Source organism: Candoia aspera, chromosome 5, assembly GCF_035149785.1.
Source record: "Candoia aspera isolate rCanAsp1 chromosome 5, rCanAsp1.hap2, whole genome shotgun sequence".
NCBI lineage: Eukaryota > Metazoa > Chordata > Lepidosauria > Squamata > Boidae > Candoia > Candoia aspera.
Genome location: NC_086157.1, coordinates 70754408 through 70779829, shown reverse-complemented (window position 1 = coordinate 70779829; position 25422 = coordinate 70754408). Strand labels below are relative to the sequence as shown.

The 25422-nt window shown below is 34.8% G+C and overlaps 1 protein-coding gene across 1 annotated transcript in view; it reads left to right on the top strand.

The window, feature by feature from the left end:
- Nucleotides 1-25114, top strand: part of ROBO1 (roundabout guidance receptor 1) — a 252082-nt gene extending 226968 nt beyond the window's left edge. Inside the window, exons 21-30 of the mRNA XM_063305489.1 lie at nucleotides 370-524; nucleotides 1504-1839; nucleotides 2375-2479; nucleotides 5636-5780; nucleotides 5943-6191; nucleotides 8284-8693; nucleotides 11807-11959; nucleotides 18194-18502; nucleotides 22591-22787; nucleotides 23317-25114. Of these exons, the coding sequence (XP_063161559.1) occupies nucleotides 370-524; nucleotides 1504-1839; nucleotides 2375-2479; nucleotides 5636-5780; nucleotides 5943-6191; nucleotides 8284-8693; nucleotides 11807-11959; nucleotides 18194-18502; nucleotides 22591-22787; nucleotides 23317-23331 (2074 nt within the window). The 3' untranslated portion in view covers nucleotides 23332-25114. The remainder of the gene's footprint in view (nucleotides 1-369; nucleotides 525-1503; nucleotides 1840-2374; nucleotides 2480-5635; nucleotides 5781-5942; nucleotides 6192-8283; nucleotides 8694-11806; nucleotides 11960-18193; nucleotides 18503-22590; nucleotides 22788-23316) is intronic.
- The last annotated feature ends 308 nt before the right edge of the window (nucleotides 25115-25422 follow it).

Here is a 25422-nt window from a genome sequence, read left to right as displayed (position 1 = left end):
ACTAAAATGGCAGCAAGCTATGCTGTTTGTTCCTCTAGAAGCATTGGACCACTGTCTCTGCTATTAGGGAGTTGTGGAAGTTGCGTCTGGAGGGCACTGTTGGTTTAAGTGATGAAAAAGTACTACTTCTGCAGCATTAATCAGAAATGCATACTGAGCATTTTTCAGAATCAGAAGAGTGATTCCCAAGTAGATATTAAGGAACAAGGCACCTCACAGCAAGCCCATGAACCAGTTAAAACATTCTGATTTCTAGAATCGACATGAGGATTGAGGGGTCTTAAACATAATCAATATGATCTTTTAAATTTGGTTATATCCTTTTCTTTTAAATGTAACAATTGGTACATTATTAATTGTCTTTTTAAGGCCAGGTCTTTTAAACATCAATGAACCTACTACTCAGCCCTGGCTTGCAGATACGTGGCCTAATACTGGGAATAATCACAATGATTGTTCTATTAACTGCTGTACATCAGGCAATGGAAACAGTGACAGTAACCTTACTACTTATTCCCGACCAGGTATTATTATTATTATTATTATTATTACTCTGAGAGTTTTGAATTACTTGCATCTATATTCCTATAGTCATTATAATGGTATCGCAGCCACATCTAGTAAATGCATTTGAAATGTATGTATTTTTCTTGCCTAAAAATAGAATTAAGGCATTTAATACCTTGGGTATCTTAATTATTAAATTTCTTTTGCCTCATCTCAGACTTCATGCAATACTTAAAGAGATACTGTATGTTCCTTCCACCTTTTTTCTTGTGGAAATGCAATATAAACTTCTTGTATGCTGCTTCTGTTTTATGAGCTCCTATTCAACTTGTATATATTCCAGCAGAATTAAATATTTGCACTTAATTTTCTAACAGGCATTTAGTTTGATTAGTACAGTTATCTGCTAGCAGTACTAGCAGAGAAGCTAGTACTGCTTCCATTGACAAATCTTGAAAGCACAATGATGTGCTATAGGTCTTTCTTATGATGTAGGTATTTCTCATTCAGAAACAAAATCAAGCTCTACATTTAATACCAAAGAATCAGTGCTGCTATCAAGGGTCTTGGGGAAGGACATTGTTATCATGTGCCTTCTCTGTCACTGTGCCTGTCCTGTGGAACAGCATTCTCCTGGAGATCTGATTAACCCCAAACCTGTTGGTGCTTCACAAGGCATTAAAGACCTGGATGTGCCCACAGGCATTTGACCTAGGAGCTTGAACGAGCCCTGTTGGTTGGTTGTTAGTTCTTGTTTCAATTAATGAAATTAAACTTTCATATGGAAGAACATAGAATTTTAGAGCAATAGAACAGAATAATCACTTTATGACAGCTTAGACTCTAAATTACTTTTATTTATTATAACTATATTGTTAGAAATTCATTTTTGCTTTACATAGCAAAATCATGTAATTTTGCACATGCCAACATGTTAATATGCATACTGTAACTTAATACGATTTTCTTTTTCTTTTTAACTTCCTAATATGGAAGCTGATTGTATAGCAAATTACAACAATCAACTGGAGAATAAGCAAACAAATTTGATGTTGCCTGAATCAACAGTTTATGGTGATGTGGACTTGAGCAACAAAATCAATGAAATGAAAACTTTCAATAGCCCAAATCTGAAAGATGGAAGATTTGTTAACCAACCAGGACAGCCTACTCCATATGCCACCACTCAACTTATCCAGTCAAACATAAGCAATAACATAAACAGTAGTAGTGGTGATTCAAATGAAAAGCATTGGAAACCTTCTACACAGCAGAAACAAGAGGCTACACCAATTCAATACAACATAATGGAACAAAACAAATTAAACAAGGGTAAATTGTTTGTAGTATTTTATTACGTTGTGTATTAAACCTTAGGTCTTTTTAATCAGTTTTGAAATTATGTAAACAAAAAGGAGGATATGTATGCCACTGTGTTCATAGTGATTTAGACCACTTCCAGAACTGATTATTGGTTATGGAAAAGTACAAATCTGGATGAACAAAGCCCTGTTAGGTCATCTAAATTCCTTTCTAGATATAAAAATTACTAATACAATTAGTAAACTGGTAATTAGCACAATATTCTCCAAAGACTGGATGTATTCTAATAAATAAGACAATTAAATAAACATCCATATGGCTTTTAGCTTAAATTCTACATTTAATCTAATTTCTAATTTTAAAAAATCAGAGAATATAGAGAAGATTAACTTTATGTGATATTTTTTCCTGTAATTTTATAGTAGATATAAGATCAGCTATATTGAAGAAGTATAATCTCCCCTTTTGGGGGGAGATGGGCAGTAATAGAAATGTGAATAATAAATATAAATAAATAAATAAGTCTCATTTTGCTAAACTACAGATTACCGTGTAAACGATAATGTTACAACTATTCCATATAATCAGACCTATGATCAGAATACAGGGGGCTCCTACAACAGTTCAGACAGAGGAAGCAGTACATCTGGTAAGTACTAAAATTTGCAGTGCATTTTGTAAAATAAGTTTTTTATGATGCTTTCTTATAATGATATTGTCATACTTGGAGAGCTGTTTCACTGTAATACATGCATACATATTGGGTGCCTTTGAGTCAGTGTTGATTTTTGGTGACTGCCTGGACTAGTCCCTGCAGTTTTCTTGGCAGGATTTCAGAAGTTTGCCATTGCCTCCTTCCTAGGGCTGAGAAAGTGTGACTGGACTAGAGGTCTATGATTTCTGGAAAACAGTCACACTGAGGACAGGTGTTAAACAACCTTGTTTGAAACAGGAGTTCGTACTGTTACTTTCAGTAGGATGTTATTGTTAATATGTTTTCTACTACAGATTAAGGTTACTATGGTAACTAATCATTTTGGCCTGGTGAAGAGGTTGAATTTAATTGTCCCCTTTTCACATGTTAATGGTTGCACTGCCTAAGGGAGGAACTTGCCTGAACTTGTTTTAGTTTCAGTTTCCCTTCTGTGTAGGCTTGCAGAAAGTATGCAGCTGAGAGAAATCTCTCCTTTCAGCAAACAGCCTTTAAATATGTTTGTTTTCTGTAAATAAAATTTTTATAGAAATGCCTGGTGTGTGACTTTTCTGATCTCTCCTGGGCCAAAGGCTTTCCTAGCAATCTGCTAACAGTTATGTCAGATATAAGCCTATTTAAAGTAATTTAGAATGGGTTGATTAAATCTGTATGTGCAACTGTATAATAGACATGTCATAGCTGTTGCATATTTGTGAAACTGTCCCTATAAATTATCAAATATGTGTTTTGTCATGGTAAAATGTGAGGAAGAGGTTAGTAGATTCAAATGCTTTGAACATAGAAATGACGAAGATTTATTGGGCAGAGCAAAGAAAAATAAAATCATTACCTGGAAGACATAATATAGACAGGAAATATTCACAGTCAAAATAAAATAAGCCATGGCAGCATTCAATAAAGTAGGACAAATACAATAAATTCAGGGCAAAATTTCTCAGATGTTGGAAGCTCCAACTTCTGTAGGTCAAAAGCAGTATTTTTTCCAGATTGCTACAGCTAATTTTTAGCTTTCCAAAGATGGCCAATGCTGAAGCTTATCTATAAGAAGTATATTCTAACTTATATAGTATTCTATTGCACTTATTCATACAGTACTTCCAAGTAAGCACATTTATTATTTATACTTCTTGCCAAGTGCTTCTCAAAAGTTTATGTGAGATAGTACCAACTAATTCATAATAACTTCCCGCCAGGTGGCAAAACACTTTAAATAACACTCTTGAACTTGAGGAAATTACCAATTAAAGGTGGGGGAATGTAGATGCCTGTGTATTTCTGGGAAAGCTATAGCCTTACCTGGCTATGCCATGCGCAGGTATGCAGAAGAAAGCACAAGAAGGCATACCAACTAAACTTCCTCACCATTAAAATTTTCTTCTACAACAGTACTACAGTGGATCCTATTCCAGTAAGAAAAGTCTTATTCTGTGTGTTTATTTTATTAATTGGATTAGGCACCTGCATTGTTACACTGACTGACAGTTTCACATCATGCAGTTAAAACAGAGCAGAGTATATTAGTAAAGACATAGATAATTTGTGCACATGTCGTCCCCAAACAAGGGTGCTGCTCAGAATCCTTTTAGAGGTACATGCATTGGGCTTTTTAACACAAGAATGCAATGCCCTATACCTCATGGACTTTCTTTCTTTCTTTCTTTCTTTCTTTCTTTCTTTCTTTCTTTCTTTCTTTCTTTCTTTCTTTCTGTGATGAAAACATTGCAAAATACTTTATGGATTATGATAAATTGATTGCTATTCACTACCCCCATTTCCTTTTTTATTAAATTTCTTTTCGATAAGCCTAAATTTAATCATTCTCTTATTAAGGTCTTTTTAAGTCATTCTGGTTGAAGAGACAAAGGGAAATATTTCAAATAAAGTTTTATAAAGTGATTCAAACAGTCACATTTTTAAAATATTCATAATTCAAGCAGGTCTAGAAATGTACAAGTTAACAATGCATCTGTCAAGTGTCAGTTTTTATTATATCACATGTCAAATTCCTATTCCAAATGTAACAGTGGCCAAACAATTGGTCTTTTTTTAAAAAAATATGCTACAATTGTTAAAGATTATATCATTCTATAAGCCATAACTGTAACTGAAATATTTATGTAGTACTTTCTTTTGCTCTATTTATTGTAGCTATTTGGTATCCATATTAGCATTTTTATTTTATTTTATTTATTATTACAATTTTTTCATGCAGTTGTATTTGGGAATACATTCAGTAGTTTTGTACCAGAAGTACACTTTACTTACATCTATTGACTTAATGCAACATTGGAAATTTAGTAGATCATATCTGTTGTCATACTGTATGTTAAATGTTAGTAATTAAATAACAGAAAGATGCTTTAGGTAATGTATCTAACAAAATTTGTTTTAGATAATAATATATAATGCAGTTAATAGCTCTAGGAAATTTGCTTTAATTATATTGCTTACAAAGTCCACTTATATGCCTTAGCCATTTATTCACCTGATAAAATCTGTTTTTATGTGTTCAAACACATATTTGCATGTATTTCATTAAAATGCATTTTAAAGCATAAAGTCTGTAATACTATGTTTATAATGTGTAAAATTATTAGGATTTTTTAAAAAAAACTGCTTTAAAGCATGTGTTTTATCTATATCTGTCTGAAGTTTTATAAGTTATAATAATTGAACGCATCAGAAATTACACTTTATAGACTTAGCATAAACTTTGTCTAAAATATTGATTTTTTTTCTTAAGTCATATAAGCATGAAAACACTTACCTAGTACATACCTAACAAAATGGTTAAGTCTCTTACCAGTCTGTGTTTTGAAGCTAAGCAGCACATAATTTAGAGTGGGTATAATACAAGCCATAGATGGGCTGAACTTGACCAAAAAAGTGGGATTGGATCTGAGTAATACTTGGATGGGAGACCATCAGAGAATCCTGGGGCTCTAGATGACATTGGGAAGTTTAAAAAAAATTCCTGGAAAAAGTAATTGCTATTTTTATAACAATAAAATAGACAATATCTATGTAGTCACCAGTAGTCCAAGTCAACTCAGGAAAGATTTATAAGGATTGTGGTATGTTTTTTCACAGGCAGTCAAGGGCACAAAAAGGGTGCTAGAACCCCTAAGACATCCAAGCAGGCTGGGATGAATTGGGCAGAACTACTTCCACCACCTCCTGTGCATCCACCTCCCCATAATAATAGTGAAGATTACAGTCTCTCTGTGAATGAAAGGTAAGATAAAATAATGATTTGTAAGTAATTTTAATTCACTTTATTAATTGAATGAGACATAGAATTAAGTATTCTAAGGTTCCAAAAGAAGAGTAATAATAAACAATTAAACAGAAATATATCTGATTGGTTGTATTTTTATATTGTTACATTGATTCCTAGCTATGATCATGAAATCCCTTGCCCAGTACCACCAGCAAGAATGTATATACACCAGGATGATCTGGAAGAAGATGAGGATGAACGAGGTCCTACACCACCAATTCGAGGAGCAGCTTCATCTCCAGCAGCAGTGTCATATAGCCACCAATCTACTGCTACATTGACTCCTTCTCCCCAGGAAGAGCTACAGCCTATGCTGCAAGATTGTCAGGAAGAAACAGCCCATTTGCAGCACCCACCAGACCGGCGGTATGTTAATTAAAAATAAGAAGTAACTTTTTTTTATATTTTATGCTAATGCATCTTGTTAGAAGACATTATCTATGTGTCATTACAGTACTCTTGAATGGAATTATGCATGAAGACTATGATACTTCATCTTTTCAAGGTCATGTAGTAAGCATAGATGAATAATTTGGCCATCAATGTATAAAATGTTGAATTAATATACATGCAGCATTATTACAAAAAGCTTGCTTATTTATAGGCATAAAAGCTATTCTCATCACACCATATTTTAAAACTTGCAGCATTTAAAAAGTATAGAATAGCTAGAATGATTAGCAGATTATAGAAGTAGAAACATGATGAATTAATAGAAAGTTACTGTTTATAATTTTTCTTTCTGCAATGTAAGAGCTTAAGGCTATCTGATAAACTGTTATTACATTCAGTATTACTTTACACAAAATACATCATTATGGAATTCATTGTTACAAGATGTAGGAATAGTTTCAAGATTAGATTGCTTTAATAAACGTATAGTAGAAATTCATGGATGGTCTGTCAACCCATGTCTTTTAACTGAGCTAATCCTAAACGTAGCTTTTGTATTTTGAAGTTATATGTAACATAACAAATGCTGAGAATAAACAACTGGTGATTCTTTTCTTCATGCTCTGATTAAGAACTTCCTGATGGGTTTTGGATTTTCATTCATACTTGGTTTTATTCTGCAGCATTTTCCCATTCAGGTTGTGAGGGGTGTTTTGTTTTGTTTTTAAATTAAATATTCAGGTCTTTCCAAATCATATGCAAAGACTCAATAGATTGTAACAGAAAAATAAAAACCTTGAAGTTTGCTATTCAAGAGCCATGTTAAAATTACTCAGGTATAATTACTGTTTTTAAACTATTGTGAATCAATCTATATTGGCCAATATGGGTTAAGTAGACCCATGGCTGGCATGCCACTGAATAATTGTGTCTTTGACTATGCTCACACCCTCTTTGTTTGTTTGTTTTACAAAGGGAAAAAAGCTCACACCAGAAGCCTTAAAAATAGCAGGCAGAGAGTTAAGGGGTGACCATTAGGTAAAATTGGCCAGTCCTTCAGTAGCATGGCTGTATGTCCCCCACCTCCAAAGTTCTATTCTCTCACACATGTATGTGTGTGTGAGGAGGTGTATGTGTGTGTATATACATACATATCTTATTTCATATTTATTGTTTTAATATGGATTATAAAGTGAAGTGAGTATGTTTCTGAAAAACATTAAGTAAAAAATAAAAAAAAGACTTAAAATAAACTTCAAAGACATGAAACTATGAATATATACAAAGCACTTGACGGCTTAAACAGAAGGCATGATTTTGAAGTGGAGACAGTCTATAACTGGTATACCAGGGCTGAAATAATTTTCTTTCTTTTATTTCTCTGAAGAGTTTCAGAAGAAAATCTGTTTATCTAGCTAGATTATTCTTAAATGAAGCCAGCTTATTCTGGATTTTAATTAACAGAACTATGATGTAATTTTTTCCCTAGTTGTAAATCAGTCTTAACAGTTTTATTTTGAATCAGTTTCTAAATTGTCTTCAAGAGCTCTTCAAAATTTAGGAGAATATATCATCTTTCCCCTCTTGTTACCCATTACAAGGAAACATGCAGAAAAATGCTGCATTTTGCCTGGCCGGCATTAAAAACCATGTTCCAGAATTCTTCTGAGTTTCTGAGCAGTCAAATGGTTGTGCAGCCAAATAGTTTAGTCTTCTAAACTGTTTTATTCAATCCTCTCTGTGATAATAAGAATAAAAATCAGGTATATTTTTTAAAAATGTGCTGTAAATTATCAAGCTTCATGCATTATTTTCCTTTTTACTGAATGAATACAATAACAAATTCACAGTTGTAGAGTACCTATTTGATAAATCAAATTCAGATTTTGCAAGTACTTGTCATCTATAACTGCTTAAGAACCTTCTCAAGCAAAATGCTTCATCCTACTTTAGTAATCAATAACTCTGAATTACAAAGAAGTACAAAACTGTATCAGGTAATGAATATAAATATTTCACAATGCTATTAAGATTAAAGTTCCTTTTTTAAACTATTCACTCACAGGCGACAACCTGTGAGCCCTCCTCCACCTCCCAGGCCTATTTCTCCACCACATACTTATGGTTACATTTCGGGACCTCTTGTATCTGACATGGATACTGATGCACCAGAAGAAGAAGAAGATGAAGCAGATGTAGAAATCGTGAAGATGCAACATAAAAGGCTTCTTTTGTGTGGCCTTGAACAGACACCTGCTTCAAGTGTGGGAGATCTGGAGAGTTCTGTGACAGGTTCCATGATCAACGGATGGGGTTCAGCCTCAGAAGATGACAACATTTCAAGTGGACGATCTAGTGTTAGTTCATCAGATGGATCCTTTTTTACAGATGCAGATTTTGCACAAGCTGTTGCAGCAGCAGCGGAATATGCTGGTCTTAAAGTAGCAAAGCGTCAGATGCAAGATTCTGTGGCAGGTTAGCTTTCTTGTTGTCTTTATATATATGACCAGGCTTGTCCATCTGAAAATTATTAACCATGAAGTTCTTTTCTGTCAGCTGTTCCTATGCCTATGTGAATCCTGTGTATGTAAAAGATTGTTGCTTATCTAGGATAATAGTTTCTTTGAATGTAAAACTAATTCCTTTCTATCATGTATCTTGGTCTGGCTCATCTTAGGAAAGTGGAAAGTTGCCAATATATTTCTATACCAACTGTGTACAATTCTGTTACGTAGGGGGCCGCAAATTTTCTTGAACAACAAAAATTTTGTTGACCGCCCTACTTCCAAGTTAGATAGCAGCAGTGAAATTAAGGGTTAAATTGTGGATTTATTTAAACATTTAAACTCACAATTAAAATCATATTAATGATGATCAATTACCAGTCTTTAAACATTTTTTAACAAGAGGTATGATAAAATTATTTTCACCCCAAGATTTGATATGCTTTAAATTATGATTCTCACAGTATTCAAAAATTACATATGAACAGTATTAAACAGAATATAACCACTGAATCAATAATTATAATTACTAATCTATGTGATTTTTCTGCCACCCCATTCCAATATAACAAAAAATGTTCAATACCCTAACCCTGTGCATAACAATAATAATAAGAATCATACCAGTACAAAACCAACATTAAGGTTAGCCTTTCAGAACATCCAAGATTTACCATATTTAGAAGGCCATGTGAGTGGGAAATATCTTTGCTTCAGAGGGCAAGCTGTTCCAAAAGAACAGATCTTCCTAACGAAAGCATCCATGATCATGTCCCTTCATCCTGTGCCTCTTGATAAGAGGAGACCTTTAATAGGTGTTCTCTGGTTTGGAAGGCAGAATCTTTGGGAAAAGTAATCTCTTAGATATCTATGCCCTGACCCAGGTAGCACTTTAAAGATAATAATCAGCATCTTGAATTACATCCAGAAACAAACTGGCAACCAATGCAGTTCCCACAAGAGCAGTATAACATGCCAGCACCATGACTGCCATGGACCACTTGATTTTGTATCAGCCAGAGTGTCTTCAAGGGCAGTCTCATGTATATGTGAGGTTATGTAAGGTTGCGACGTAAGGTTGAAACTAGCGTACAGCCAGAACTGGGCAAAAAACATCTTTTTTGCCTCTTCAATCAGGAGCCATTAATTCCAAATATTAGTCAAAATTGTGACCCTTTTCTATCAGGAGGAACACAATCCCATTAAGAGTAAAAATTGGAATTATCGTGGCACCAGCAGCTTGTGAAATAACAATGAGTGTATCTTGCTTACAGTGAGTCCAAACTATTTTTCCCTTATAGGCCCTGACAGCTTGTAGACCACAACTTCTACCTCATACATATCCCCTTAGGTTCAAGGTGAGCTGAATAGCAGACAAATTGGGTGGGGATTCTGTCCACATGTGGCCAAGTTGACACTACAGAGAACTCCATCCAATTCCTTGAGATCCACAGACTTAAAAACCACCCAGGAATATTGCAAAGTATCAAAGTGATATCATATATAAATTTTCTTTTTTATTATTTGTAAATAATAATGTGTATAATTTATTGTTAATTGTGGCAAACACTTTTTACATAGCAAAACTATATAACTTGGTAAGCTGCTTCATAGGATAATGTTTCTCTTACCTGGGGAGTTTATTATTTTATTTATTTATTATTCAAATGTAATTACCGTCCATCTCCCCCAAAAGAGTTGCAAGACATTAGATGAAGGTTACCAAAGACAGCCCTTTTCCTTTCCAAACTGGCTTTCCAGTTTCATGCAACAGTGTGCTGAATGCACAACAACAGGACTGATAGAGTCCTGTATAAAGTTCAAGTGTTCTTTCTGTTTTTTTAATCCCCTGCATTTGCCTTTCAAAGAAAAGTAATCATTCCAAAAGGCAGAATTCTGATCTTCCCACTGCAGAAGGAATTACTAGAGAGGGGAAGAGAGCTAGAGATGTGAAGCTTCAGTGAGGAACGATCAGCTAGAATGAGGTACAAGATTTGCATGCGGCAAGCACCTGGCTAGAAGGAAAAGGAAAGATGGGCTTGCAACTGAATGGGAGAGAGCACCAGAAGCAATTTTCAAGGTTGCCAGTGTTTTGCAACAGCAGCATTTTAAAGGCCGCTTAAGAGAAGCTGATTTAAAGCAGTGCTCCCACTCCACCTGATTTCGAGGAGTAAGAACAGCAGTCTTCAAAATGAACTCAGATTTTCAGAAATTATGCAAAAATATAGAAGCTTATCCTTTTCATTTTTAAAAAATAGGCTTTCACTTTTTGTTTGTTTCCAACAAAATAATCTTTATTTTATAAAGCTGAAAACTATATCATGGTTTTATTTGACATATAGAGTGAAATGTAAGTATGAAAAGTAAGTGGTATATTTATTATTGAAGTGATTTCTAGGTATTTCTGTGAGTACCATAACAAATGATATAATTCAGTTCTTGTCCAACCCTAACCTCAATTAAATATTTATTTATTTGTTTGTTTGTTTATTTATAGGGTGTAACACAAATTGGTTTATCATTTTATGAGGTCATGGTATTGTAAAGTTCCCCTGGAACAAGATATAATTTCAGCAGTACTCCATACTTAAAGTACACGTCAGTGAAGAATAAGATTAAGAAATTGAAGAGGCAATAATGTTATATTACTGCTGATAATAGTGCTGCTCTGGGAAACCTGGAAAATGAACCTTTCTACACAGAGAACAAATCTAGGTGCATCTTACTTGGAAAAAAAATCCAGTTATTATGCAGCAGTGAACAAGTCTAAATAATAGTAATATTATTTAGTAATGTACTTATATTTTATTCAATAAATAATATTGTCTGCCTGTCTGTCTATCTAATTGTATGGCCATCCATCTCAAAACCAGAACTCTAGGTGGCTCAAAATCACAATATAAAGTTATGTAACATTGAGATAGATAGATAGATAGATAGATAGATAGATAGATAGATAGATAGATAGATAGATAGATAGATAGATAGATCATTAGTTACTTAACATTGTGCTTTCAGTTACAGAAGGCAATTGGTCTGATTTTTGGAAAAGAATAGCCACTCAAAATGCTGCTTCCTTTCTAGGCCATAGACATTATCATGCCTCGCACTGCCCCAGACCTACTAGCCCTGTCTCCACTGACAGCAACATGAGTGCTGCTGTAATTCAGAGGGTCCGACCTGCCAAAAAGCAAAAGCACCAGCAAGGACATCTGCGCAGAGAAGTCTACACAGATGGTAAACAAATGACTTTCTCTTGTGTTTACTAGGATTTTTTAATGCTTATGCCAAATTAAAAGTGACTAGTGTCTCTTGATCGCATTCAACGTACCATACCATTAGCATCACTATTGTTATCAATTTGTTCTGAATGTTCCCAAAAGGTCATAGATATAAAAAGGGCATTCATTTTCTGTAAAAGCCTGTTCAGCTATTAGCTATTCCTGTAGTTGAGATCAGACCCTGTAAATGGGTGCAACAGTGAGAAATAATGCATGCATGAGATGAAAATCTTCATTAAAATACATCCTTCATCTAATGTTTTTCCTATCATAGAATAAATTTAGCATTTAGATAGCAGGCAGCAAAATCATTGGATTTTTTTTTTTATCCCTAACCATTGTATTTGTTCCGTGTGGTTACTTTGTGCACCAAAAGGCAAAATCTAATCATCTCCTTTCATGCCTTCACACACAATATCGACTCCTGCTGAAAAGGTAATGCTTGTATTCTCTAGAGAATATAGAGGGATAAGGCAAACATTGTGATGTTGTCTAGAGAAAGCCTTTAATGAAAATGCCTCAGGAGGGCCAGTTTTTATTAAACCACCTTTCTGTTTCATAAAACAACCATGAATTAATGTAAGATATTTTTTCTAAAGACCTACCATCTTGTCAGGTTTTCTAAATTCACTAAAAGGGATGCAGCAGAGGCATGATTCCTTCCCAACACATGCACACACTCACATACCCCTACCTACCTACCGGTTCTCAGCAACAACAATCTGATTAGGACTTTCATTACCAATCAGAAATATTTCAAAGAGGGGCATCATTTTCTATTATCATATGAAAGCCTAATATTATGGATACTTATCTAGGGTTACACGAAAGGGTTTTCCAGCCACTTCTCCCTGTGATTCCTGCCACTTGACAGAAAAATGTAATACAAAGCTCACAGCATGATGAGCAAAAGTAATTTTGCAATGAGTGGTTGTCCCTGCTAGTCTCTGTACTTCACTCTAAGTATTTTCTCTCACTAACATGTGTCTGATATTAGACTACATTAAACACAGGCATGATCCCATGCACCTGGTTCCTTTGGCTTTTGCCCAGGATTCCTTTTGTCATTGAAACTGAATGTCCAAATATTATCTCATTCCAAGAAATTTCTGAAGCAGTTTTTTGCATGCTTTTGTTTATTAGGTTTTGTTTGCTCTTTAAGTGAAATATATAAATCTCAAAACTCTACCAGGAAGTTTAAATTTATGGAAGTCCTGCAATGTCCTTTTGCAGGAATTTATAGATACTTTAACTGGTTTTATTAGTTTTATCTGAGTGCTTCTATGTGAGAAATCGACTAAGCATAACACCTTGACATGAAAACATCTGTGCTGGAAGAATGCTGGAAAAGAACTATTTTCAAGAGCACTATAAAGTTATTTTTTCCTAATAAAAATAAACAGTGATAAGATTCATCTAGTGCCACTATTAATTAAAAAAAAATGTATACCTTTCTAAAGTACTGAATACTGCTATTGTGTAAATTGAAACTAGTCTGCAATATATATGCTGCACCATCAATAAAGACCATCTGCTGGTTGAGCACATTGTACTGTATAATTGGGCATAATTTAGTCTAGGACAGGTTATGCAGAGAGTAAAATGTTACTGCCTTATATTTGCCATCTTAATTATTTTACCACAAAACTTTTGAAATCCAGCTTACAGTATTATCAAATACATGCATAAAAATCAAACATACATAGAATGCTTTATACAGCATAAAGTGCTGTCATAAAAACATAACAATAGCCCTGTTGGATCACACCAATTTCCGCATTCCTTTTTTTCCTTTTTGATTACCAGTTTTCCCAGAACAGATATTAGACAAGATAAGTAGCCCATAATTTCCCATGTCTCTCCTTAGTCCCTTTTTAAAAATGGGAGTCATGCTGGTTACCATCCACTCGTCTGGCATTAAACCTGACTTGGGAGACTAATTATATATTTTTTGGTAGAAGGTCATCAATTTCACATTTGAAATTATTAAGAACTCTCAGATGGATGTCATCAGAATCCAATGTTTGTTTCTTGTTATAGCAGTTGATTTTGTATAATCATAAAATCATAGGATGTAAGGGTTGGAAGGGATCTTGGAGATCATCTAGCCCAACCCTCCCCAGCATAGGAATCTGGCACTATAGTATCCCTGAGAGAAGGCCATCTAGCCTTTGTTCAAATATCTCTAATGATGGCCATTTCATTAATTCAGGAGACAGTCTGTTCCAATATTGAACAGTTCTTGCCATTAGGAAATGTTTTCCAGTGTCCAATAAAAACATAGTTCTTTGTCATTTAAAATCTTTGTTTCTTATCCTGTCCTCTAATCAACTCTTAAAAATTCTGTCCTCCTACATGACCCTCAGATACTGATATACTTTTCTGTACTCTTCTCTTTTGAAGACTAAATGTATACAGCAGAGTTCCAGTCCCATCCCTCAGAAAGTCAGTATATTCTCAAGAAGATGTCTCTTATCTTCGGTAATAAAGGCAGATACAGAAATTTTGTTCAATATCTCTACAATCTCCTTCAGCACTGCTTGCATTCCCTTTTTTTCTATTGGCCCTGACAGAACTGCAATGAATTCCTGGCTTTCAGTGAGATAATACCATATTCAATTCAATAAAAGGAAGATAAGCAGGAGTTTGTGTGTCAGGGGTAGGTGAAAGGTTTCAAGAAATGATCTACTTTACACACTTACCAGGTATAAGAGAAGGCAGAAACAGAAACCTTTGCCACAACACAGAATGCCAGAATTCTGGAGGCTTCCTGCCTCAGCAAAGAGAAAAGAAACAGAATGTTTTGGACTGAAGGAGAGAGAAGGAGGAGTAAAAGAATCACCACTACACCGAGATTTTGTTCTTGAAGGTCAGGCCAGATGGTTTCTTCAAGAGTTGGAAGAAAAAGAAGATGGGAGTTCCTATAAGTAATAGCTTTGCAGTGCTCTTTGGCTGGGTGTGCTCACTTCGTTCCTTGGCTTGCTGAAACCATAGTTCTCCTGGAATTGGGGACTCAGATTAGTTCAAAGGTTGGATATTGTGTATTCCACTTTTTGTCTAATTCTAGAACCAGCTAATCAGGTGAAGCCAGCTGACTGTTCCAGGGTCCAAATGCAACTCAGCCGGGGATCCAGGATGATTATGCCTCTGAAGTCTAAGAAGTCATTGTACTGAGTGATTTGGTTCAGCTCCTGTAAAGCCTAACAATATCCTTGAGGCTGTACTATAAGTTCAGCCCATTGGAGGACCCTAACATGCCTCTGCCCATTTGAAGCTCAGACTGCCTAGGCTAAAGTCCATTCTTCTGGCCTCAGAGGGCTTAAAGAGGTCATCCCCCCCACACCCACACACACACAGAGAAGAAGCAAAAGGCTAGCAAGTGAGGAAGAAAGCTCTCTGAAGTTCAGCTATGGATGGAAATAAAAAAGGAGATTAGAGGAGTGGGATTTTCCTTCTTTTGTACATGGGCCTTGAGACACAAGTATTACAAGTAAAGGTAGTCCTTTTTGGGAAATAGGGAACACAAAAGTTGCAGAGTCAAAAACAGAAGCAGAAAGAAGCCAAAAGTGGGAAAGATTGACCCAGGTGACTGTGTTGGGTTAATGGCTTTCCTCTTAGCCTGAATAAAAGAGTTACCCAAAGCTTTATGGCCTGAAAATATTTTTCAGGCTCCTTTTAATTAACCAAAGCATTCTAAGGAGCCGCAGATAAATACCTAATGTCTAACAAAGGAAAGTCCTGGGGTGAATTTATATCTCTGACTATACTTTCTTACCCAGATATCCTTTTGCAACATCTGCCACTGTTTTACCAAAACCTGGCAATAAATACCAGTCAGGAAAAGTTGAGGATGCCTATACAGTCTTAGTTTGGAAAGATCGTTCTTGGTCCTTTTAAACACGATTTTTACTCGAATGCTGTATGCAGGGGTCATGAAGAGGGCTGTTGAAGGCACCCTGCTTTTCTTCAAAATAGTTGGATCCTTTTCCCAACCAGATATTCCCACTGTATCCTTCTAGTACATAACTGTGTTAATTTTACTGTAGAAGGAAGCCATTCCCTGCAAACCAGCAGTTTGGGCTACCTTATTCTAAGTAAGACTACTAGTGTAATGTACTGAATATTAAAACATAGTGGCTGTATTTCAGAACTGCCAGGGATTTAATCAGATGTCACAATGCACATTTCACTACTACTTAGTAGTCATCCCACCATCCCCAATACTACTGATACTAATTGTAATTATCTAGCATAATATTCCAGGGAGTGGTTTTTACTAAGAGTTTGGTTGATTGGTTGGTTTGCTTGTTTGTTTGTTTCAAACTGGAAGATCAGACTGCATGAAATATCGGACATAAGCATTAGCTGAAACACAATAGTACACAATACCTAGTATCCCAACATAAACCAGGAAAGACCTTTTCAAGCTCTTCAAGGCTACTCCTAATCAGTGCAAAATAGTAAGCTGGCTGTTCATATGGAGGTGTATGGCTGTTGATATGATGTGGTGGTGAGATGTTTGATGCCAGTGATAGGAAAGCAAGACTGTTTTAAAACAGCTATTTCATAATGTCTTACCTTCTGAGAACAGACTTTAACAGATGTATTTACAGCAGGGGCTTACATTTGAAATATTTTAAACAGCTATTTGCATTTCCTTCTTTCAATTTACAACAGAATAGTTGGATTGATTTTCTTTCCCCAGAATTAATTTTCCCGTGGTCCTTATATCTTCCCACACAGAATTTTGTTGAAAATTACAGCCCCTTTTTCTAAACGTATATATGGAAAATTTTCCCTGAAGGACATGCTATCAAACAGAATCGGTTAATTGTTTTTCTTAAGCAAGCAACAATGCAGCAGCAATATGCAGGCATGAATAAATGAAATAGTTGGACGCAGCTGACCTTTTCTAGTTACCTCTGAGTTCCATATATTGGTTTGATGTCACTCTGTGATTTATTTTTTATTTCTCACCATGGAGGCCTCCATTTTCTTTTTTAATAACTAACTGTGCCTGTTTGCTGCAGATGAAGCAGATTGATTCTGGATTTTCTCTGTGAGTTGAGCTGTTAAATAAATACCACAGGGGTGAAATAGTGTTGACCTCTGAAAAGTTTCCTTTTTTATTTGAAGGATTCCTCTCAGCAAGGAATGATGTGTTGTAATGAATGTTCCTCTACCTTCTCTGCAGGTTGTGATGAAGCTTTCTCTAAAGAGCATAACTCTTTATGTCAATCGTTACTAGCATATACCAAATTATTATTATTGTTATTTTACAAGATGTGTTAGTACTGAATTAGTTTCCTTTCAAATTTAATCAGCATTTTTATCACTTTTCTTCCTAACACATAGTTGATTACATTCTAGGATAAAGAGTCAGAAACATAACTGTTATGTGACTGAATTATACAACTTTATTTTGTAACTAAATTATATAGAACATGCAAGTGCCGCCAGAGATTAGGTGGGCACTTGCATGTTCTCACGAGCTTACTGTATATGTATTTTGAGAGCTCTGCTCATTAATAAGAAGAGAGTAGCCTATAAAGACAATGCCTTAGTCTACAGTATTGGGAGCTCAGTACAAGGCACGGCATGTTCAGCACCAATTCAAAATGGTACTCTTCTGAAGATATAGGGTACAGTGTTACTGATGGCTGGGATAACCAAGTTACCCCTAAGTTGGGAAGTGTAGGTTGTTATCCCATTTCTGGCAGGCAACAGTTGAGGTAAGTAGATTTTATGTAATTAGTCTGTAATATATTTTAAATATATTTAAGATTTGGGGATAGGTAAATATTTGATGGACAACTATATTCCTTGAAATACATTTCTCAACAAATGGCATATTTAAACATTTAAACATAAAGCTTGATATGTACAGTACTATAGTTCTAAGGGTGTTTAGATATAGAAATTATTTAATTATTAAAACTTCAGTGTGGCAACTTTTGATATATTTAAAGTGTATGACTCTGTTTAAAGTGCATGACCATTCATAATCTGGAGCTATAGCTTTTCAATCCTAAAGCGAACCTTTGTAACTTTTGAACCTGTGTAAGGCAAGGTCAATAAATGTATTTTCAGAAGGTTTCAGAATGTGTGGAAATAATAGAAAGCACAGATTTAATTGTAAATTTAAATTTGTTAAATTTATTGAATATTTTCCCTTCCTTCCTTTTTATAGATCTACCACCCCCACCAGTGCCACCTCCAGCTATAAAATCTCCGACTGCCCAGTCCAAATCTCAAGTGGATATACGACCTGTCATGTTGCCAAAGTTCTCTTCTATAGAACCAAGAACAGAAAGAGCAGTTGAAAGAAAAGGAACAGGCTATAAAGGAAAAGACGGATCTGAGGGCTGTCAGCATTCTGATATGTGGACATGTTCAGGGGAGCGGAGAGAATCACAGGAACAGCAAAGTGATAGCAAGCTAAGAGGAAACAAACCAGCAAGACGAGATGGCACACCAGCAAAAACACATCTTCTCCAAGGTGAATTAATACATTGATTTGATTTCCTATATTTATGAATAACTATATTGTATGTTAAGACATAGACCCTAAACCAGCATTCATACTGACATAAAACTTGCTAGGGCTGTTATGCATAGCATAAAATCTTAAAATCCTGAAATGTAGTTATATAATAGTACAAAACAAAACACTAAACACTAACCTATTCAACTGGAAAGAAATTTTTACACAATTCAAATCCCCTTACAAATCCTAATTCTTTCCTATGCAGCATTGTGTGCTTACCTTTCTTAGGTTATCCATAGGAGTTATCTGTAACACAAGGACCTATTTTCCTGACATCTTTAAAGACATTCATATTCCTAAAAGAATAAATAAAAAAAAGCACTAAAGCCAATTCAGCCCTTTTATAACAATGTGCAGGATAATACCAAAATAATGAGAGTTATGTATTTATGTACCTGAGTAGATAACAGAGGCTAAAAATATTGAACCAAGAAACCATTGATAGTCATACTGGGCTAGTCCATTTTTCTAGAGCAGTCACTAAAGTCTACAGTTATAATCTCTACAGTCCTCAGTAAAAGCTGTTATCTAGCCCAGCCCCTGATATCAGCTAACTTGAACATGAAAGTGTATAGTAGAAATTGAGTAGTAAATTAGATAAATGAACACCAAAGCAAGAGGTCACTGTAAATGACAATGGGTCAGGATAGAGAAGTCACTAGGAAGTGACTTCTATTTCACTATTGGAATTGTAGCTTTTTCTTTACTATTTATATATTAATGGCATAAAGCAGGTGGCAAAACTTGCTGCTGAAATTGAAAGCACTGTTAATGTTTAATTTATTAGCTTCTAAAACAGTCTTTGAAATGTTAGGGAAAAGCTCTGTGCATTGATTAATGACTCCTAGAATTGTAGAGATAGAAATTTCATAATGTATATATCTTTCTTACTCCATGTATTTATGTCAATAATAAATCTTAACTTCATAAAACTAATCCTAGCCAGCATCTATCTAAATGTATGTTGGAATCACTATCTTTAACAGAAAATGACAGTTCTGGGATTCTGAGAGCTAAGTAAGCTTTACATTGACAACTATATACAGTAAAATATATTATGAAACAGCACATACTTTTTGTTCAGTAGATCTTCAAAGTTGAATCTCTGCCATTCTCTAGTACATACAACTGTTAGCAGCCCACTATTGCAAATACTGAGATAGACTAGTTAGTGATCTGATTCATATCATAATCTATTCAGGTGTGTAAATACATACTACTAGGATACATCATAGATCTTGTTGCTTATGGCCATTGTATACATATTGATAGTTGTCTTTAAGTTTATTGGCATTATTACAATAAACAGTTCTTTCCCATTATTTTCTGGTTTGATAAATTGAAAGTGACCATAATAGTCCTGAATAAACACACACTCTCTCTCCTCACTCTCGCTCTCTCTCTGGCACACACAGACAGCCCATTTTCAGAGAAAAATATCGTAAGTCACTATGTTCACATATATATTTTTTTACTACTGTGAATGAGGGGATAGGTATATATGATCAGGAAATATTCAGTGAATTGATATGAACCAGTTTGATTTGTATCTGTCCTAACAGTCAGAAATCACGCTGAGACGAGAAGTAGGTCTCTAGTGTTTATTACTGCTACATAAAACAGAATCCTAACAAACTGAAGAAGCGTGGGGAAAACCCAGACAGATAACCCCCAAAAGTTAAGGCGGGTCTGATCTGTGTCTCTTTGAATGGCTGCTTAATTCCTCAGTACGACGCATGCGTTTTCCCCCCTGGATAGAGGCCCCTTCCAGCTCGCCATCAGTACTCATGACAGTATCTTCTAACTAATGTGCAAATCAGAAAATATTTTTCCTTCCAGTTTTGTACTTCTTCACAAATTTATAGTGCATATCTCCATGCAAATATCATAGCAGTATACCGGTATTTTAAAAAATAAGCTGTATATTTTTTGTAAAACTATGATAAAAGGTTATGTAAAACTAAATTAATACAAAATTGTAATGGTGTAGTTGAGTTTTTTTTTTTCCTCCAGGGCATGTATTTTAACCATGATTTATCCCTCTTTTGAATATTTTCATCATGTATTTAGGCTAAGGTTAGGATTATTATCATTACTCCTACCGTATCTCCCTGTTGCCTTAAACTGTACAGAATATTAGCAGGTTTAGCCATTTTTAGGATAATAAAAAATGGAGAATTCTCAGGCAAAGTTAATGTTGAGTGCTACTTTAAAAACAGAGAGCCAATAGAAGTAGATGAATGTGGTGTTTGTTTCAGTTACCTAATATGCTCGACATTGCTATGTTCATCTATCCAGGTCTTGGTAATACATGCCAGATCCACATGACATGCTATAGATGCACATGGTCTTACTGTGGAGAGACGTGGCATTTACTATCAGCAATAAGGTTACAAATGAACTGGCCATCTAACTCAGGGATAGGAGACCAGGCTAGAAGAAGAGATAAATACTATCTAACTGTTTATCCACTTCAGGTCTAACCCACTGACACCATAGACACCCAACACTACAGGGGAATCCCACCTATTCTCCCACCACAGGTAGGGCCCTCTTTTTCACTAACCCCATCTCACAATCAGGGAGGGCCTCTCACCTGGAGTCCAGAATTTGTCTATGACTTCTCTGCTGGTTGATACAGTGCTGGATCTCTTGGGGCCTTTCTATCACCCAGGTCCCCCAATTTGATGAATAGTGAGCCTGCGAGATTTAAAGGGAGGCTTCTAAATATCTATCTTTTCTACAGCTATAAACTTTGGCCAGACAAGGTGGCTTTTTCCTTGCCATAACCTGGCTTATCCCACTGAAAGAAACTACCATTCTTATCAGGATTACCCATATGAAAGAAATAACAGATACCTCTGGAATTTATCTACTTCAGTCCAGGGGAAGGACTGTTCATCCAGAGATGGTGAAGTCCATTATCTTATTCACAGTAATATCTTGTATAAAGTCTGTTGCCCTATCAACAAGTTCATTTCTGCATCAAAGCCACTATGAGCCCTAATCCGAAAAAGCAACCATGTCCTAGACCAAGTCAGTCAATGTAATGGCAGCCAGTGGGCTGACCAAGTACAACTAGCAATTCTGAAGTTTGGAACGGGGAGGGCGGGGAGAGAGAATTAAGACAGCACCTTTAAACGGCTTTACTTTAATTTGCTGATATCTGTTCTGAGGAAGAGCCAAAAAAAAAAGTTTGTGTGCCAAGTAAGAGGTTTAAATTAGTTCTATTTAAAACAAAAGGCTATTTCTCTCCATTCAGTTTTTAGATAATAACTGCCCAGCAAAACATTTTTGGAGGAAAGAACAGATATGTTGGCATGTAAAATGTTTTTTCAAGGCAGCTGGCCAATTGTTGGCAACTCAATCTGTCCCACAATTCAAACACATCTCGTTCACATAGATGATAAAGCCATATAGAGTGATATATTTTCCAAGACACTGTGTATGATGGAAAGGTGCTAATGTATGCATGTTTTTATGTCAGAAAGAAAGAAGGTAAATAAATATTGTCATAGCTATATTCACATACAGATATGCATATATTCACTCATAAAAGTGCACAGTACAAGTCTCTTCCCCTCCCATGAATCTTTATCATGGTTCTCCTATATGATTGGGAATTAGATAAAATTAATCTTGGCAGTTTCGAGATTTCTGGTAGAAATGAGGTTAAAATCTCTTCTCTGATTATCTTGGTCAAAATCACTATTCCCTTGCTGCTTCTAACAGTCATCAAACAACAAACTATTCCTTACAGTGTTTTTTATCCTTGATCAACTGGACCAACATAAAAAAGTGAATGTAGCCCTATAACTCCATGGATCAACCCAGAGCAACCTAACACTCTATTCTGTATCTATTCTGTATCCAGCGATAATGGTTTCTTAAGGAGTATGGTCTGTATGGGCCATTTCTTTTGTTCCAAATTTATTCCTGGCTCCTTTATGGAGCTGGAACAAAGTGGAATTTGAAAACTCTGTGGACATGTGGGCATTTTATCTAAGGCATCATTAACATATGTATGTATCTTTCTTTAGAGGATATTCTGCCATATTGTAGACCAACATTTCCAACATCTAATAATAACAGAGATCCCAGTTCCTCAAGCTCCATGTCATCCAGAGGATCAGGAAGTAGACAAAAGGCAGAGCAAGCAAACTTAAGTCGAAGGAATATTGCAGAAATGCAGGTATTTGGAACTTATGAGCAGGGAGAGGATAAAGATGAATTGCAGGTAATGTGAGTTTCAGTAATTATTAGAAAGGTGGAAATCATTGTGGAAACATACATGTTTATCCTCAAAGCATAACATTCTTTAACTGATAGTTTACAGTAATTTTAAAGTATGGTAGGAAAACTATAATTATAACTTTACTGTAGCTTCATATTTATTTAATCCCCAGTAAATCTATAAAATGTTGGATTTCTTTACAATCTTTTCTCTCTATTATCAATATGTGATATACAGTTTGAAATGTGTAATTTTGTATAGTATTATCATAAAAAGCAAGGCATCAAAGACCTTTGAAATTTAAATATTATACTGGGGCCATAATTATGATGGGTACGTAATTGCTATACTCCATGACAAGAGGAATCATTGGGAGAAAATCCAATTAGTTAAGAGGAATAAAATCTTACATATTGTCTTAATTACCTCTTATATTCAACTTTATTTTAATAGATACACTTTCTGAAATGGTGTATAAAAATACTTTGAGTGAAAAATATAATGCACAGTAATTTTTGTTATTGCTTTACAGGAAACCGAAAGCTGAAGAAAAGATGTACTGTAACACATTTCTGAAACTTAATCACAAAGATATCACTTAAGATGCCTCAAGTCTGATAATTGATGCCAGAAATAATAATGTTCAGTGCAATCAGAGTGAACACTTTTTCATGTTTTTCTCCTTATTGTCAGAATGTTTATCTTTATTTTAAAGCTGTTTTAAAAATCTAATTATTAATATCCCATGTTTATTTTAGGTAAAGGAGAGGATGTTTTATCTGTCCAGGAGACCAATTAAGCTGCTTTTTCTGGTGCTATGTTAACTGCTGGTTTCACCTTTGGACAGAAAAAGAAAGCAATAGTTTGCTTTCATTGGAAACAAAGCAATACAATACAGATAAATCACCAATTGCATTCATAAACCCTTATAAAAGAGATAGTCAGCCTGATACCTTCCAGATGTTTTAGATTAAAACTCCCACAAACCAATAGTTAAAGATTATTGGTAGTATTATCAAAATTCATGGAGGGTACCAGGTTGTCGTTACCTGGTATAAATTGCCACTGATAAACCAGTAAAAAAATTGCAAAGAATGATATCTACACAGAAGATGCAATGCTATTACAGTCTCTATTGCTGCCAATGACATTGTACTTTTTTTTTTTCCCACCAGTCATATCCCTTTATTATTAAAATACAAATTTATCAGTTTGGATTATGGTGGCGTATAATGTCAATACATAAACAGTTTTCAAATCCCTTTAATAATTTAATTTGTCTAGATTCTAACCCATTTAATCATTAAGGCACATTCTTTACTGCAAGTGTTCTTTAGGATAGGAAGAAGCAAGTCAGTGAGAACTTGGCAGTTACGTTACAATTTAAGTTTATCAGAAGAGTCAAGCAGTTGTTGGCCTCAACCAGTGCTATTTAAAATAATTTTAAAAAGCAGTGGACATTTTAAAGCATCATTAAGAAAGATATCAACCTGACTGGCCCAAATCTCAGACCTCTACTTCATAGTGTCAATTTACCTTAAATAAAAAAAAGTGCCACTTAATGGTTGTTTTGTTCTTGGGGTTTCTTTTGGGGAGGGTGTGTTTGATATTTTTGTAATGCACTGTTTATTATTTTTTTATTTTTATTTTTTGGTTTTAAAAGCACAATCACTAAACTTTATTTGTAAAACATTGTAACTATTAATAGTTTTTTTTTTGTCTTACTGTAAGATGGTAAGCCTTTGTTTTTGTTTTTTTTCATACTTTGTTAATGCTCTGTGTTTTGTATTGGAAATATCTGAATGCTTCACAGGTGGTAAAGTTAGCAAAACCTAAGAATGGACCATAAGATTTTTATCATCTTAAGGATTTTAAATTCTTGAGTTTGTGGTGGCCTATCTTGACATTGAATTTCCACAGAAACTGAATAACAGCCATTAGGTCCTTTTGAAATTACAGAATGATGTCCTCTGTAGACTTTTATTATCTTTTTTGTAATTATATATATATTTTTTTTGTCATCAATGATAATGGAAAACTGTGTATTTGTTTATGGACAATTTTCAGGCCTAGCCTCAGTAGGAAAAAAAAAAAGTATGCTTTGGTATTTACTGAGGGCTAAAAATTTTCATTTAGTCAATTTTTAAGAAAAAAGTTACCATAGAAAGAATGCAGTACTGAGGGAACAACCCATGTGATTGTTTTTCATTATGTTCATGTAAAAAAAAAAAACCTTCATATTTTAGCTATAATTTTGCATACCAAGGAAGCAGTAATCATAAAAATAATTTTTGTCACATTATTTATTAAAAACATTCTCAAATACATCATTTTCTTGTCAAGGTATTTATTTTGTCAAGAACTTCTTTAGATGCTTTCTTATTATGCTAATGAGTACAAAATCAAATAGTCATTTATATTGTGGATCAAACAACAAAGCATGTAATGCTTTTAGCAATGGAACATTACAATTATATGCTCAGAAATTTCACAAAGATAGGCTGGCTTTACAAATATGATAAAGCTCAGTTGGGGATGATTTATTTTGGATGTTCTACCCAAAGGGACAATTTACTTATGTTGGAACCTTATGGGATCTATTAGTTCTGGACCATCTAGACTTAAGTTTTATTAGCTG